General features: G+C 33.3%; 1 protein-coding gene across 15 annotated transcripts in view; it reads left to right on the top strand.

Annotated features, from left to right (window-relative positions):
• The window catches only part of FOXP2 (forkhead box P2), a 568,904-nt gene that overhangs the window by 413,708 nt on the left and 138,907 nt on the right, over window positions 1-16,289 (top strand). For 13 of the 15 annotated variants that reach the window (XM_073238565.1, XM_073238561.1, XM_073238563.1 and 10 more), the window contains one exon: window positions 3,417-3,506. In XM_073238565.1, the coding sequence (XP_073094666.1) occupies window positions 3,417-3,506 (90 nt within the window). Of the gene's footprint in view, window positions 1-3,416; window positions 3,507-7,102; window positions 7,161-16,289 lie in introns of all 15 variants that reach the window. The other 2 variants (XM_073238572.1, XM_073238571.1) reach the window with 1 other exon arrangement.

Here is a 16,289-nt window from a genome sequence, read left to right as displayed (position 1 = left end):
CCATCAGGTATTGTTAGAGTAGGTGATGAAGTGTGAGTCAAGCGTAGTGGAAACACTGAGCCATAAAAAATATATATATTCTGTGATAGTTCTATTCAAATACTTACAAATTCAAAATAGAAAACTATATTGTAGTTTCCCTTTCAAGTTCTCATAAATGAATATGCTCTCTTTACAGGTAAAAGATAATTTGTCATGGTGCCCAGTATTTTCCTTTACTAGAGCTTTGCTTATTGCCATCTAATGGTTCCTTTGATGGAACAAGGACAATATGGCACACTGGAATGCATTCTAGCCTGGAAGCCAGGAGACCTTGAACAAGGCACTTGATTACTCTAGGCCTCATTTTTCTCATTGGCTTAAATGAGGGGTTCAGACTGGATGATTTCCAGGATTGCTTTTAGTCCTAGTCATTCATAATTCCAAGATCCTGTACTGTGTTCTTTAGTATTCTTTAAGGATAATAAATAACTACAGAATTAAATATAAACGAAGGAAGGCAGTATAACACAAAAGAAACTAATGAACTCAAAGAAAAAAAGTTATTTGAAAAAAATTAGGTAAATTTTGTGTGGATTTTGGGGCATGAAAGGGAAAAATAGTTGACTTTTTTTTGTTGTTGAGAGTTTCACAGATACACCCTAAGTTACACTATAGTAATTTCCATTTGAGAAATACCATTCCTAGTTATCTTATAAGTTATGCTTTTAAAAAGAAAGCAACATTAAGCTGAACAGACACTTCTCCAAAGAAGAAATTCAGATGGCCAGTAGGCACATGAAAAGATGCTCCACATTGCTCATCATCAGAGAAATGCAAATTAAAACCACAAAGAGATATTACCTCACACCAATTTGGATGGCCAACATCCAAAAGACAAACAACAACAAATCTTGGCGAGGATGTGGAGAAAGGGGAACCCTCCTACACTGCTGGTGGGAATGTAAACTAGTTCAACCATTGTGGAGAGCAGTATGGAGGTTCCTCAAAATGCTCAAAATAGAAATACCATTTGACCCAGGAATTCCACTCCTAGGAATTTACCCTAAGAATGCAGGACCCCAGTTTGAAAAAGACATATGCACCCCTATGTTTATCGCAGCACTATTGACAATAGCCAAGAAGAGGAAGCAACCTAAGTGTGCATCAGTAGATGAATGGATAAAGAAGATGTGGTACATATACACAATGGAATATTATTCAGCCATAAGAAGAAAACAAATCCTACCATTTGCAACAACATGGATGGAGCTAGAGGGTATTATGCTCAGTGAAATAAGCCAGGTGGAGAAAGACAAGTATCAAATCATTTCACTCATCTGTGAAGTATAAGAACAAAGATAAAACTGAAGGAATGAAACAGTAGCAGACTCACAGAACCCAAGAATGGACTAAGAGTTACCAAAGGGAAAGGGACTGGGGAGGATTGGTGGGAAGGGAGAAATAAGGGGGGGAAAAGGGGCATTATGATTAGCACACATAATATAGTGGTGGGAGGGGGACACGGGAAAGGCAGTACATACAGAGAAGATAAGTAATGATTCTTTAGCATCTTACTATGCTGATGGACAGTAACTGTAATGGAGTATGTGGGGTGGACTTGATAATAAGGGAGTCTAGTAACCAGAATGTTGTTCAAATAATTGTACATTAATGATATCAGAATAAAAAAAGAAAACATATTTAACAACCCAAAAAAAAGAAAAAAATTTTATCTGAAATATCAAGTGAAATTTTTAAAACTTAGTTTTGTGATAATAAAGTATGAAATTTTTTATTTGGTCTTTTTTCCAAACTGAGCATTGTAAAAAAATTGCCTGAGTTCACAGGAATGTGCCATCCTTAAAACATTTAGAATGACTTGTAATTACTTGAAAACTTTAAAAAAACAAAAGGAAGGTTGTTATGAGTGAGTGTGTCTCCAAATGTAAAAAGCGTGCTTTACAAACTATGCCAGATCCTGCGATGGGAAGACAAATCAGTGTTGTCAGGAGACGGTGCTAGTGCATTCAGTTTGTTTACTTTGGTTTCTATGTCTGACTGCCTTCTCAGAAAACTTGCTTGGAGCCAGACTGTAGCAGCCCCCTCTCTGTCTTTTCATAATTGATCAGGGGATGACTGCCTTCCCTGAGGGTTAAGACGTGGCAACTTTTTCTGTTTGCTCAGCATCTCAATGCAGTAGTTCAAACATTGTTCACACCAGCTGGCAGTGTAATGCCATATGCACATCTTGTCAAAGCAACTGTTGTCATGGATACTAGAAACTCTCTTAAAAACCAGATCATTGATTCCAATCAAAATTGTACTTTTTATCAGCTTAGAATCTTAATTATCATAGAAGAATATTGATCTAAGGTATTTTTCCCATCATGAAAAATTTACTTTGTATTCTAAAACAGTGAATATACAAAGTAGGCCAATGATTTATTTTAATTGTATTTGTTGAAAAATTTCATCATTACTGTTCATTGTACACAATTACTGAGAGAAAATATTAGTTTGTAATGTAGAGGCTCTTCAAAAGTTTTTAAAAATTAGCTTATACTGCTACCCTTAAAATATCTCGATGTGTATTTTTTAAGCACTAGTTTTTATATGGTAAGTTTATATAGTACACTCACCATCCTGCCTGTCCCTCCTCCAGTAAATGAATGCTTACATTAATCTCTTATGTTAAGTTTTATTTTCCTGAGTGGGAAAGAAAACATAAAAATAAATGAAAACATCTTCTATTTTGATTGGTATTCTGTCACACATAGAAACAAACCTGATTGGTTGAGTGGTAATTTCTTTGTTCTCTGATTTTGCTAAGAATGCAAATGAAACCACTCAATTTTATTTGGCATTAAAACTGCACTTTATTTTGTCAAAGGAGAGCTTTCCCCTTGAATTGTAAGTACAAAAAAAGTGTTTTTAATCTTTAGTGAAAATCCTTATTAATTCACTTTCAAGATAATCTGATGTTGATTTGTCAAATTTAATTACAGCTTCCGGTAACACTTGAAGTCTACTGCTTTTGCTTCAAAATTGTAATATGAAAATGCAAATTGAATGATAATTTAAAAGGGAGTGGGCATTTTAGTTGAACACTCAAAGACAAGTTCCTTGTGGAAATGAGGTTTTTGATGCAGTTTATGATTTTTTTCTTTTTTAAGCACTTTTAACAAATTAACTTTATTTCCTGCAGGATTACATGTATCTCCATGATTTTAAGTAAAGTTGTATACTATACATGTATTATGTGAATTTTTTCTCACATTAGAAGCAAAAGAATACTTAATGACTCTCTCTAGAAAGGAGAATGTGGGGGTTGGGAGTTCTCCGACATTCAAGCCTACTACTGTTAACCAAGCAATAACTAATAGTCAATTTACTTTCAGTAAGATACTTAGATATTGTTCCCTTTTCACTTCTAGGCTCTCCAAGCAGCAAGACAACTTCTCTTACAGCAGCAAACAAGTGGATTGAAATCTCCTAAGAGCAGTGATAAACAGAGACCACTGCAGGTTAGTAAAGCACCCATCTTTGGGGTCTTATTTTAAAAGATACTCATAATGATAACAAGATGCTCAGACCCAGTTGTATGCATACAGAAAATTGCAACATTTGCATATATAGCTAACTTTAATTTGAAAACATATCCATGCTGTCTTGAAAGAGAAGAAAATAATTTTCTGTTAGATTTCAAAAGTTTACAAGGTCACTTATTACAAAAGTTATGTAGGAACCACATTAGGTATAAATAGGCATAAAAAGTTTTGTATTAAACTCCCTTATGGGATTTTAATGGAATTTTAGTCACAAACAGGTTAAAGTGTGAAGTGTTTTCCTTAAAAGAAAATGATAATGAAATGGTATGGAAGGAAACAAAGCAGTCTTAGACAACCCTTCTGCAGTTGTATCCAAGTGACAAATGCAGAAAACCTCCAAGGTTGCCAAAAAACTGTTTGAGTTTGCCAAGGAGTTATTTCTGTTGCTACAGTTATAAAAACACATTCTGGAATTTGTTGTCCTTACTCACTGTGTTTGTCCTGTGAAACTGATAGTACGTATGTCTTTGAAAGGATCTTATTGTTACATAATATAACCATTTGTTTTATATGGTCTTAACCAAAATATATATGACATTGTAGAGGTCGGGGGAAGAAACATTTTTAGGGTGCCTTTGAAAATGTTTGGAAGGTAGGATCTGGAGTTGCATAAAACATCTTTCAAAATGTTTATTGACTCTGTTGAAAGATAAGCAATGCTTTTTCCTGAATCATATGCTATATAGATGTCTAATAGGGCAAGCTTAGTTTTAAAAAAGTAATCATCTCTCCTGTTGCTTTATATTAACAAAACAATCTTGGATTTTTTTTTAATGGCCTAGCTACTTTCCTTTTCAGGTGTACTCTCAGATGTTAGTAACCAGTCTTATGTGATGGCCTTCTGGAGTTTAGTTGTTATGACAGAGAAGTATAGGCTACTGATCTATACAATCCAGAAACTATTACCTAAAAAATGGATTAAATTTATGGTCCCTAGAGAAATTTGAGATGAGAATATATTTTCATGGGAACAAACCCATTTATGGGAATTGGGTGGAAACAAGAAGGGCTTGGGGATAAGGGATGTGTTTCAACAGAGTCTGAAGTACCGATGTCTGTCATGAATGCAAATGAAAGTTATATTGAATCAACTTGAGTTTAAGATTCATTTTAATTTTTTTCTCTTTTAAAATAAATTTCACATTTTTTTAATTTAAAATAAACAGCAATTCTGTAGTGACATACTTTCCTTACCATCGTATACCTCTCCAAGTAATAACAGTGGTTGGAGTATTTCCATAGAGTTATCTTGTTTCATGAGAGCTTCTCCAAACACTTACATGACAGAAAAATTTACAAAGAAGTCACAGAAGATAGAAAATGAAATGTTTATCTTCACCATGGCTTCAAGGTGGGGACTTTGCTCTCTCGTTGGCATAGAGAGGAGGTTTAGATGCTGGCAGTTAAGCCAAGGTAGGGAAGAGTTTGCTTTGATTATCTGAAAAACATTTCATGTTGTCCTAATGCTATTTTTTCATGTCTCTTGACAAAATAGACACAGTAGTTGTTCCTTCTCTTCTAAGGCCAAGTCCGGTAGAAGTTTCTGTATTTCAGGTTACCAGGGTATCCCTGGAAAGATTGACTAGGCTTTAGTTTTCCTACTTTCTTTTTTTTTCTTATATTTGAAGGCAAGATTTGATACTTTAACTTAAATATACATATTCTTTTTCTTGGAAAACACAGACATACATATAATGTGGAAGTATTAATGACTCTAAAATAAGAAATCGTTGCTCATGTATCAAATGTATACATACAATTTTGAGAAGTCTACGATTTTGCTATTATTTTCATGAAAGGGTGATTATAAAAGTGTTATAAATACCTTTAATAGTTCCAGTTGCGATTACTACAAAGATTTTCCTTGGTTAGTGTTTTATGATGCATAGTAAAATATCTCCATTGTATAGATTATAAAACTGTAACATTTTATTACTATTTTGCGATTTTAGTGGTATCTAAAATCAAAATGTCATAGGAATGAAAAGTTGGTTTTTATGAATGAGAATTTAGAAATAATGAATGCTTATTTGTTCACCAAAATATACACTGCTATTAATGTAATGTGAGCCTAACTTTTTAGTATTTTATAATATTTGATACATTTAGCAACTGGAAACATGCTAGGATTATATTTAAAATCTAATAAAAAATCCAATAGCATTTCGTATTAGCTTACCTATGTTGGAGAAGGTGGCAATACTTATCCTTGCATTGGCAAATACTGTTTAATGTGAGTTGCACTATTTGCCACTTATGTTAAAGAAAAGGTTCAAATATTTTTCTTAAAATTTTAACTGTTTTATGTGAAATTAACACTTTAAAACTTTTATGATTCTTTTAGTCTGGTTCTCTTTCTACTTAACTAAGAGTTTAACCAATCTATCATAATAGAGTTGGTGTGGATTATCTTTCAGAATTCAAAAAGACAACTGAAAGTGTTTCAGAATCTGTACTTGCCAAGAGAGGGTATTTGGTGCTAATAAAAGATGATGGTGATTGGTGATTGGTACTTTAACAGACATAACACATTTTTAGAGGACCAAAAGAGATAGGTGTTTTTCATCTTTAAATACAGTTTTGATGAAGAACAATTTTATGAAGTTCGGAAAACATAACAGATTTTAAAAACTGCTTTGATGGCTCAAGTTACAAGAACAATATTCAGTTGCTTGTTATACTCAACTGAATTTCTTTAAAATATTGAAAAGAAATGTGACAGGGTAGAGAGTCTGTTTCTAGCAGACTAGTAGTTATATACTGTTAGTTTTTCATTTACATTTTTTGAGGTTTTTTCTACTATATATGGCATAGATACTAGCATATCTAATACAAAATGGAAAGAAAATTCACATGACAGGCTTGAGTACCGATTTTAGTAGTGATTTCACTTTTATGTATAGATATCTGAACATATGTATTTGAAAAAATGTTTACATATTCTGTTCATTACATGAAATACTAATTGAATGTGTCCAATCAGTAGATACATTGACTAATGACATATTGATGAATAATATATAAAGATTGTAATGCAAATGAGAGCTGATATTAACCTAAATATTACCAGATGTTTCTTGTTTACATTCTTACTATGTATCCCAGAAAAACATACCCTAATATAACAGCTGAAAATGGCCTCTCATCTTAATTTGCTTTATTTATTTATATCTATTCTTAGCACTTCCTATACTTAATAAACCCATAGTGGTCCATAATGAGGAAAGGTAGCCAGAGAGAATATGTAATACTTTCAATTTCATGAAACTCATTTCCAGATTAAAGAAAGTAAAATCTTTTACCCTTTTCTAAAATACACACATGGTGCACGCGCACACACACACACACACACACAACACATTTGCATATGCATATGTACATGTGCACACATCCATAATCTGTAAATCTGATTTTTTAAAAATACATTATCAATTTTCTAGCCTATGACAAATCTACTTAATTTAGTTTAGGTATGAAAATTGGTCGCATTATTGTTCTTGTTACATTTACAGCCATGAGACAGACTTGTGGTACTTCAACAGCTGTGCAGAGCAGAGACGTAAATTTAAGGTAAATGCTATTGCTTTGCTATCTTAGATGAATATTAGTAAATGGCATTGTAATCACTTTCTTCATTGTAGGTTAATATCTAATATAAGGTTCTCTTTTCCAATAGGTAATTAAAAATAATTTTAAAAAATAATTCTGTGTTAAATAGTTCAAGAATAGAGAGTAAAAAGCAAAAGTAAAGTAAATTTAGGGGTCATATTCTGACTCAGACACAAACTAGTTTGAGGAAGGCTCTCAACAAATTTAAAATAAAGACATTGAGCTAATTGATGGATGAAATATGATATTCTGTGGTTAAATATATATTTGCTTTTTTTTAAGTCAGTGATAGGCATCTTAATTTTTCAGGACTTTGGGTATTGGTTTGTAAGTTAAAGATTATGTTTGTTTGATTTTGGATACAGAGCACTTTTTATTAACATAACCATAACCAAAAATAATGCCTTGGGATCAAAATATTAAGTCCCATATGATGGAAACTATTGTGCAAATATCATTTTATACAACATGTAAGAAAGCGTTGTTTTGTTTAATGCCTTGAAATAATTTCATAAATTGATTTCAGATTAAACTACAAAAGAATTATTTTACCCAGGTATTACTTTAATAATCTATATTAAAATATATTGTGATATAATACAGTTTAATAAAATTCTACCTTCTTCTACTTCTTTACTCCAAAATGTTAAAATTAGCATCCTCAGACAAAACAAAAAATTCTGCAGTAAAGTGATCAGCATTTCTAAATTTCATATTCTATGGAAAAATTCAAGAATATCCTGGGGGGAAATACTAACTCTGTGGGATATATAGAATTAGATATTGATAAATATGTTTTAGAAAATGATAAAAGTATATTTATACAGTGTTAAAGAATCAAACTGAATATTTCCTTTTCAACCTTAATTTCCAATTTCTAGTATATAAGAATTAGAGAATTAACAAAGCACATTTTGTTCCAAATACTGAAAGCAGCATAATCAAGAAATTTACAGTATGAATTTGAACAGAGCAACACACTATGATGCAGAAAACTTGTTTTTAAAAGGCATTTTTTGCTATTTATATTTTCTGTTTACCATAAAAGTAAGTAAATCTAATATATTGCTTTTATATCATAACTTTTAAAAAGAGTTTATTGATTTAAAACTATTTGCAAGGACAGACTATGCCTTGTGTGGTCCTAATTTTACTATTTCAGTAGAGAACATTCTTAAAGGCAGTTATACAAGAATGTTACGGAATAAAATCTTTGTTGAAATATTGTGATGTTGCCATTTGTGGCCAGCTGCTCAAGGCTGACACCCTGTGGAGGAGTGTCCAGGATGTCCAGTCCATCATTGCTAAGTACATTTGTGTGGAAAACTTGCATTTGATCTAGTCATGGCATATAAGAGAAAGACTGCATGTTTGGAGCCTGAAGCCTATGTTCAATCTTAATTAGTAGGACTTTGGGTAGATGAGTAACTTGATCTCTTGGAGCCTCTTTCCTCATCTCTTAAATGGGAATAAGGATACCCATCTTGCAAGACTTGTGAAGACTAAAAAGAACACTGTATGAAGTACCTACATAAATCCTTGCACTTAAAATTAGTTAATAAATTATTTCCATTTTGATCAACTCCAGAAAATTGCTATTTAATCCAAGGTTATGATAAATGTTCTATAATGTGTATCTTTTGATTTGGCCATAATTTTCACTATTCACAATGATAGGAAGGGAACATTTTAGGTGCTACTATAGTATCTCTCCCTGCTGTAGGCCTCCACAACTTGTACACTTCAAACTTGCACACATAAATGTATATTTTAATGTGTCTTTCCTATTGGACTGTGAGCTCTATGACAGCAGAGATCGTGAATGCCCTACTCACCTCTAGTGCCTAATACAACACCTGACTAATAATAAACTCAATAAATACTTGCTGAAACAATAAATGAAGAGACCATGCTGAGTAGAGAGTGGGAAGAGGTTTTGGAGTAGGAGGAAATTTCATTCAGTGTAAATTGACTATCATGTGTAATATCCTCAAGGTCTTATGATTTAGTTGAGGAGATAGTAAGCACATCCACTGTGGCCTGATACAGTGGATGTGCTGTAGGAGTGGGGAAGGCAGAAAGTGCCATCAGCATTTCAAAAAGAAAATTAATTCATGCTCAAGTGATCAGGAAAGATTTTGTGGAGAGGTAGCATCTATGTTGAGCTTAAAGGAAGGGAATATGGTAGGTAGAGAAAGTAAAGGACATTTTTTGATGGAGAATTTTTCAAAAGATGTCATCGAAGATATAGAGAGAGGAAATCATGAGCTCTGGTTAGGCAAGAGTAAGCATGTTTTGGCCAACATAGAGATGCCATACTAAAAGAATAATAAATGTGTTAGAGGGCTAGAAATACATATAACCAGTTATACAAAACCTGCAGTGCCAAGCTAATGAGTCTGTACTTTATTGTTTAGGTAGCAGGGGCTATTAAAGATTTTTGATACAGAAGCAATATAATCAAAGCAGTGTTTTGTGCAGCTCTAGTCAGCAGTGGTGCATTTTGAGAACTTTTCCGGGAATGGAGTTGTGAGGGATCTGGAACAAAGGATAATCCTTAAAAATTATTTAAGTAGGCATTTGAGGAATTGAGCTTTAGACATCTTGAGTTTGAGATGATGGCAAGAAATAAGTTGAAATAGCAAGCTTTTATAAAGCTGGAAGAAGCTTGACAGAGGTCAGAGGCAGAGACAAATATTTGTGAAATAGTCCACAGGTGATAAATGAACCCTGGGAATGGAGATTTCTGAAAAAATTATTTACAAAGGGGAACTCAGTAACATCCACATTTTTTAGAGCAAGAATAAAAAGAAGCAGAAGAAAAAAGGAAAGAAGAATAGAATTAGCATTTAATATATGAAGGAAAGTCAAAGAAAGGAAGAGTTTTAAAAGGTGGAGCTTTTCAAACATGCAGTGCTGAATCGCAACATTAATGATTTTTAGTTCTCTTTCCTTATCATTTGCCAGTAACTCATAGGACCTGCAATACCAAAATGAACTATAATGAATGGAAAGAAATCTTACTTTAATATGAATGTTACATAGAAAACCGAATTAATAAATGTACTTTTGCTTCTCCTAGTATAAGTAAATGTATACATATCATATAATATTGAGTCCCCATAAATTAAATTTAGAAGAAAACTGCTTTGTAGGAGGTCAGATTTTCTCTTTTCTTAGCTACCCCAAGCACTTGCTTCTTTCTGTAATCCATTAGGATTCTAACTATATATTCCCTTGACTTCACCACCTTAACTAAAGTAAGAGGAAAGAAGAAATAGAACACTAATATTGTTAAGGGAGCTCTCCATAGGATTTAAGACTTAGGCTATGAATTGTATCTTAAGATGTTTGGAGGTGTTGTACAAGCTAAATTGAATGAAAAAGTGAAGAACAGTGTCAGTACAGGATTAAAGACAAAAAGTGAAATTGTTTTGAAATTCACTTATATTTAAGAGTCATTGTGTTTCCTCTGTGGATTCTGTTCAGCTTTCTGCATTCCACATTAGTATTTGGTTTTCTTAAAATTTCTTTGCTGCCTTCACCTTTTCTGCATTACTCTTTCTTCCTTTATCATTCTATTCTCTCATGTAATCTTGTCCATTTTATTTAATCTCTGCTCCTTCAGTCCCATATTGAGAAAATAGTAACTTTAAATGCCTTTAATTACTTAATTTTTTCTTAAACCTAAAAGATATTCTAGCATATCATTTTACCAACAAAATTGTAAAACTATGCTACTTCTTAAAATCTAGAATCCAATAATTAGTTCTTATCTTTCCCCAAGAATTTTTCATATATGCAATTTTAAGTTGTAGTTTTAGTATGAAAGTAACTCTTCTCTTGAATATCTCAACTACTTATTAGAACCTAGAACCCAGCAGCATTTCATTTAGTGCTAGAAATTTCTTGTTATTGATGATATTTATAGGTGGTTCTTTAAGTCACCATCAGAATGATTTTATCATTTCTTAAATCCTTTTGTCAGATTTCCCAGAAAATTCATTAAAATATGAATATTCAAACTAGAATTGCTTAGGATGGTTATATTATGTGGCTAGTTTTTCTAAGCAGATCTTAGGTTGTGCTGATTATGATTATTTTAATAAAACTGAATTTAGAAGCACAGCATTTGAAATGATTGAACAAAAGTGTGATAAATTGTTCTTTCAAAAATATTTAAGTCACCCTCCCTTAATATGAAAATCGTATAAGCTCATTATAAGAATCTAACAAGATTTTAAGTAAAATTAGGGTGAGCACTAAGTTACTTTTCCCAAAGACACTTAATAAATATTAATAAATTGCTATAATATAGTGGATTTTTTAAGAAGAAAATTATGTTCTTTGATTAGATGAGGAAGAAACTACTCATGAGAACTAATTATAGTAGACCCTTGACATTCACAAGATATGCATCCTGAGATCATGAATTCTCAAATTCAAAAAATTACTAGCTCAAAAATAATGGGAGGTCTGTTGAGTCTTTCTCACAAGTACTGGCCTTATTCGGAATCAAGCTTGCAAAATGTAACACAAGTTAACAACTTTCCAACTTTAAGTAAAATTTACCTCTTGCCAACTTCTTAAAAAAGAAACAATTCTCCTTCATTAGTGAGAACAGGTAAGGAAGAACAAAAGCTACATCCCTGATAGAAGAATCCCTAGGAGTCAGGGGGTTAATTTATATGTGTGTGTGTGAAGTCAGCAATCTAAAGACTAGATCAACCTCTCAACATTCAGTTTGAAGGCTTGACAAATTATAGCGGTGTAGTGTCTGAAATTTGGTAATTTGAAAATAATCAGACCAATCCTCAACATCTCTGAATTTTAATGGTCTAGCAATCTGATGTCAATGAGCAAAATCTAAACTGAACGAACAAGTTTCCCCTACTTTCCTTGTTGATAATTTATTTGAAGAATTGAGAGAGGCACTCATATTAATATTAATGTTTTTCTCCTTCTTAATTGTAAATACCCACTGACATCAATAGATAACCTGGACTTCTTCTCAGTAAAAGTTGACTGAAATGTTTTTTAAGGGCATGTGGCAAGGCAGTGTCTTGGGGATACAGAGTTCAGTAGATGATCTTAGTAGAAGATCTTAGAAGTTTTAAAAAAACAAGTTGTTGACGGTTTGGCCCAGGCATTCCGAGCTTGGTATTCTATTCCTCAAATTCAAGACTGTCTATTTAGATTTAGTTTACAGTAGAAGGCCTTGAATCACATCCAGCTTAGGTGAAAGTATTTGGTAGTTACTTTCTTAAAAAGATATTATTGTTCGAGAACAGCAGCAGACTCACAGACTCCAAGAAGGGACTAGCAGTTACCACAGGGAAGGGGCTGGGGAGGGAGAGTGGAGAGGAAGGGAGAAGGGAATTAAGGGGCATTACAATTAGCAATCACAATATAGGTAGGTCACAGGGAAGCAGTACAGCAGAGAAGACAAGTAATAACTCTAGAGCATCTTATTATGCTGATGGACAGTGACTGCAATGGGGTATGTGGGGGGACTTAATAATATGGGTGAATGTTGAAAATACCGTGTTGCTCAGTGAAACCTTCATAAGATTGTATATCAATTATATATATGTATGAGGCAAAAAAACATATTGTTTGATCATGCTGATTTTTATAGATTTTTAAAACATAGGTCTAAAAATGGAGTTCCTAGTAGTTAAGCATTTTGATAACACAAAATAGAAGTTTCCTTTGCACAGTATATAAATTCTTACACTTCTGGTGCTAACACTTGCATTGCTGTAAAAGCTGCCACCTTGATATCTTCAGCTAGCGCTACTGCACGCTCTCAAGTGAGAAACCAGAGAACACGTTGAACGTTACAATGTGCTGACATGAAGAAAATCTGTTGTCTCATAAAAATATAGTAAATTCTTCAATAGAATATCTTTATAGAAAAAAGAAACAATGATTAAAATCATTCTCTCTGTATTCCACCTTCCTTTCCTAGAACCAAGCATGTAATAGACATTTAAAATATATTAATTGGCTATTAAGTTATGATTAAAGTTCTAGGTTCTCAAAAATTTGGGCATTATTTAAAACTTCCCCTATATTCCAGCAGAATTTATTTCCTTTAATCAGTAACCATCACTACTCATCTACAGTCTTAGAGTTCCTTTAGGACAGTGGTTTTCAAATCTAAGGAATTACATGAAGACTTTTAAAAAATGGATAATCTTGGGTCTACCCAAGGCTATCAAGTTAAAATTTGGGGAGACAGGATCTTAGAAAGTCAAAATAAATTCTCTTACTAATACACTGTGTCATTTCCCTTCTTTGGGACTCAGTTCTCCAAACTTTACAATGAAAAACTGAACTAATTTTACCTCCGATTCCTGCCAGATTGAGCAGATTTGAAAGTCAGTGCTGTGTTCTATTTTCTTGTTTTTCATGTATGTCTTTAAATCTGAGCTAATTAGAAAGGCCCCTGAGGTTTCTGTTCATTCTTCTCAATCATTTCCAGCAATATTGTCACAATTTAATTTTTACTATCAATCAATTCTCTTGTAAAAATCACTGGTAATGAACGCATTCCCAATATCTGCTTTCTCAAGTCTTCACTATATATCCACTATACCAAATTTGCCTCCTCTTAGTTATTAGGAACCTTAAGTAAAATCTTGCTACCTTCAAAGATATCAATCTGCTGCAATGGTCCTAACATGCTTATTTCATTATCTACCACCCACTTTTACATGCTGTATGAGCAGCAGGGTCAGACTACTTATAGTTCCTCTAACATTGCTTCAGGTCTCCATGAACATTGCCCTTCCCTTTTCTCCTTATGCCCTTCTCCACCTTCTCATGTAGAAAACTTCTGTGTTCTCATCTAGAAAATTTCCATTGTCGGCTACTTTATAAAGTCTCCTTTGAAATCCTCCCCTGCCACACACACAGTGTAGAATTAATGTTTCCTTTCTATATATTACTTCTATCTTTGTATGTATTACACCAAACCATAATTACTGTAAGCTACTTGAAGGCCGGGACTATGTCTTATTCATCTTCACATTTCCAGTGTCTGACACATAGATGTTTTACATAAATGTGTGGAGTCCATAGACCAGTCCTGGTCTGTAATCCTACCAAGTTCCTCCTTTCTCCTGGGCTCCAGATGTGTTTTTTCAGTTGCCTACTGGGGCATCTCAACCCAGATCAACTCATTTCAAGCTGAAATATTTATCTATCCCTGCTCTTATCCAGTATTTTCATCAACTTTTCCTCATTCTGTTCTACAGTCTCCAGCTGTAAACCCTTTTAATCTGATTGGGTCATGTTCCTTTGCCCTACTGTAAACAGTACTCTGTTCTTCAGCCTCTCAGCATGGCACAGAAGGCTCTACAACATTATACATCTGACACATTATAACCATGACTTAATCCTTACTGCTTACTGAGCATGCTATTTATTCATTCATTCATTCACTGATGTTTGTAGGTCATTTCTTACATACCAGGCACTTTGCAGATCACCACAAACTCTAATAACTTTGATGTTGTTCCTTGTTCTCTATCTGTTTAGAGGGTCATTGCTACCTTCACACCCCCTTTATCTAGTTACCAAACTCCTACACAAACATCAAGGCCCTACACCCTTGAGTCTTCTCTGATTCTTTAAAAGTAAATAATCCCTCACCCATGTTTAATTCCAGAATTTATATTATACTTTTATTTTATTATACCTATATGTATAAGTTAAAAAGATAAGTTATGCCATATTCTATTATAGTTATTTGACTTCTTCTCTAGCCCATTCTCAGACTCTAAACTTTTGGAGGTAAGAGAGTACATGTTATTTGTAACACAATGCTTGGCACATTGTAGATGCAAAATAAATTTTTGCAAAATTGAATTCTGCAGCTTGAATAGCCCCTTCTTTGGAACAGTAAGTCCAAGGTATCATTTCTAATCAAGGAGTGGTATTTGTCAACTTCTCTGTTTCTTAAAGAAAGAAACTGACAAACATTAATATCATTAGAAGTCATAATTCAGGTCGCATTACCCAACCCCTTTTATCTACTAATTTTTGTCTTTGCTCTAGTTAGGCAGTGTGTTTATGAATAATACTGCAGCTGATTCCTTTTTCTGGGTAAATAACATGAAATATACTCAATTTAACAATAATAATTCTTTCTTCTTTTATCTTTAAATATTTCCTTTCCTGTTGCTATCATCTGTTTTATTTATTTTATATATACATGAATATTTTGCTTACAATAAGCTTTTTACCCCCTATTAGTCTGTTTATTTTGAACAAGATATACTGCTTCATTCTTCTGAACTAGACGTGCTTCTAACCCCACTGAATATCAATGATACTTACTACTATTTGTAATAGAAGAAAAGTATGCTTAATAAAGTGATATTGGAAATGCACAGGATTTCAAATGAGATGTAAGGATTTCTGAGATATCACCAAGGAACTATACTTTTGCATGATTTATTGATATGTAATTTTTTTGGGTTAATTATATTTGTTGTTTTAACCATATGAATTTTGGATATTTCCACTAAACTATCTAAATTTATTATATGGAGTTTATCAAGTGCTCTATTTAGGAATATAGATTTATTTTTCTCTTGAAACATGAACTCCATAGAAAAGTAGTCCAGTTTTGGCTGGTACAGCTGCTCAAAGATGTCACAAAAGACCAACAGTCCTTTTAGCTTGCTGCTCTGCCCCTGTGTAACCTTTGTTTTTCATGGTCACAAGATGATTACCTGTTCTCCAGGTATCATGTCCATGTTTCAGGAAGAAAGAAATTAGAAGGCAAAACACAAGTAAATGCATGTCAGCTGCATTGCCCTCCTCCCAATGCCCCATAAAAACAAGCTTTCCCAGAAGCCTCACACAGTGGCTTCTGTTTCCATCTCATTGGCCTAAACAATATCACATGAATACTCATTGCTTCAGCTGAGTCTGTGAAACTGATTACCTTTAACCATGCACGTTGTCACACTGAACAAAGTTTGGGTCCCTGTAGTAGAGAAGAAGGGAAGGATTAATTATGGGATAGGCACAGAACAGTGTGTGCCATTGATAGTTTACCATAGCTGTTAGTACTGA

This window comes from Manis javanica, chromosome 6 (assembly GCF_040802235.1).
Source record: "Manis javanica isolate MJ-LG chromosome 6, MJ_LKY, whole genome shotgun sequence".
NCBI lineage: Eukaryota > Metazoa > Chordata > Mammalia > Pholidota > Manidae > Manis > Manis javanica.
The sequence above is the reverse complement of the archived record's forward strand: the minus strand, read 5'-3'. Positions and strand labels throughout refer to the sequence as shown.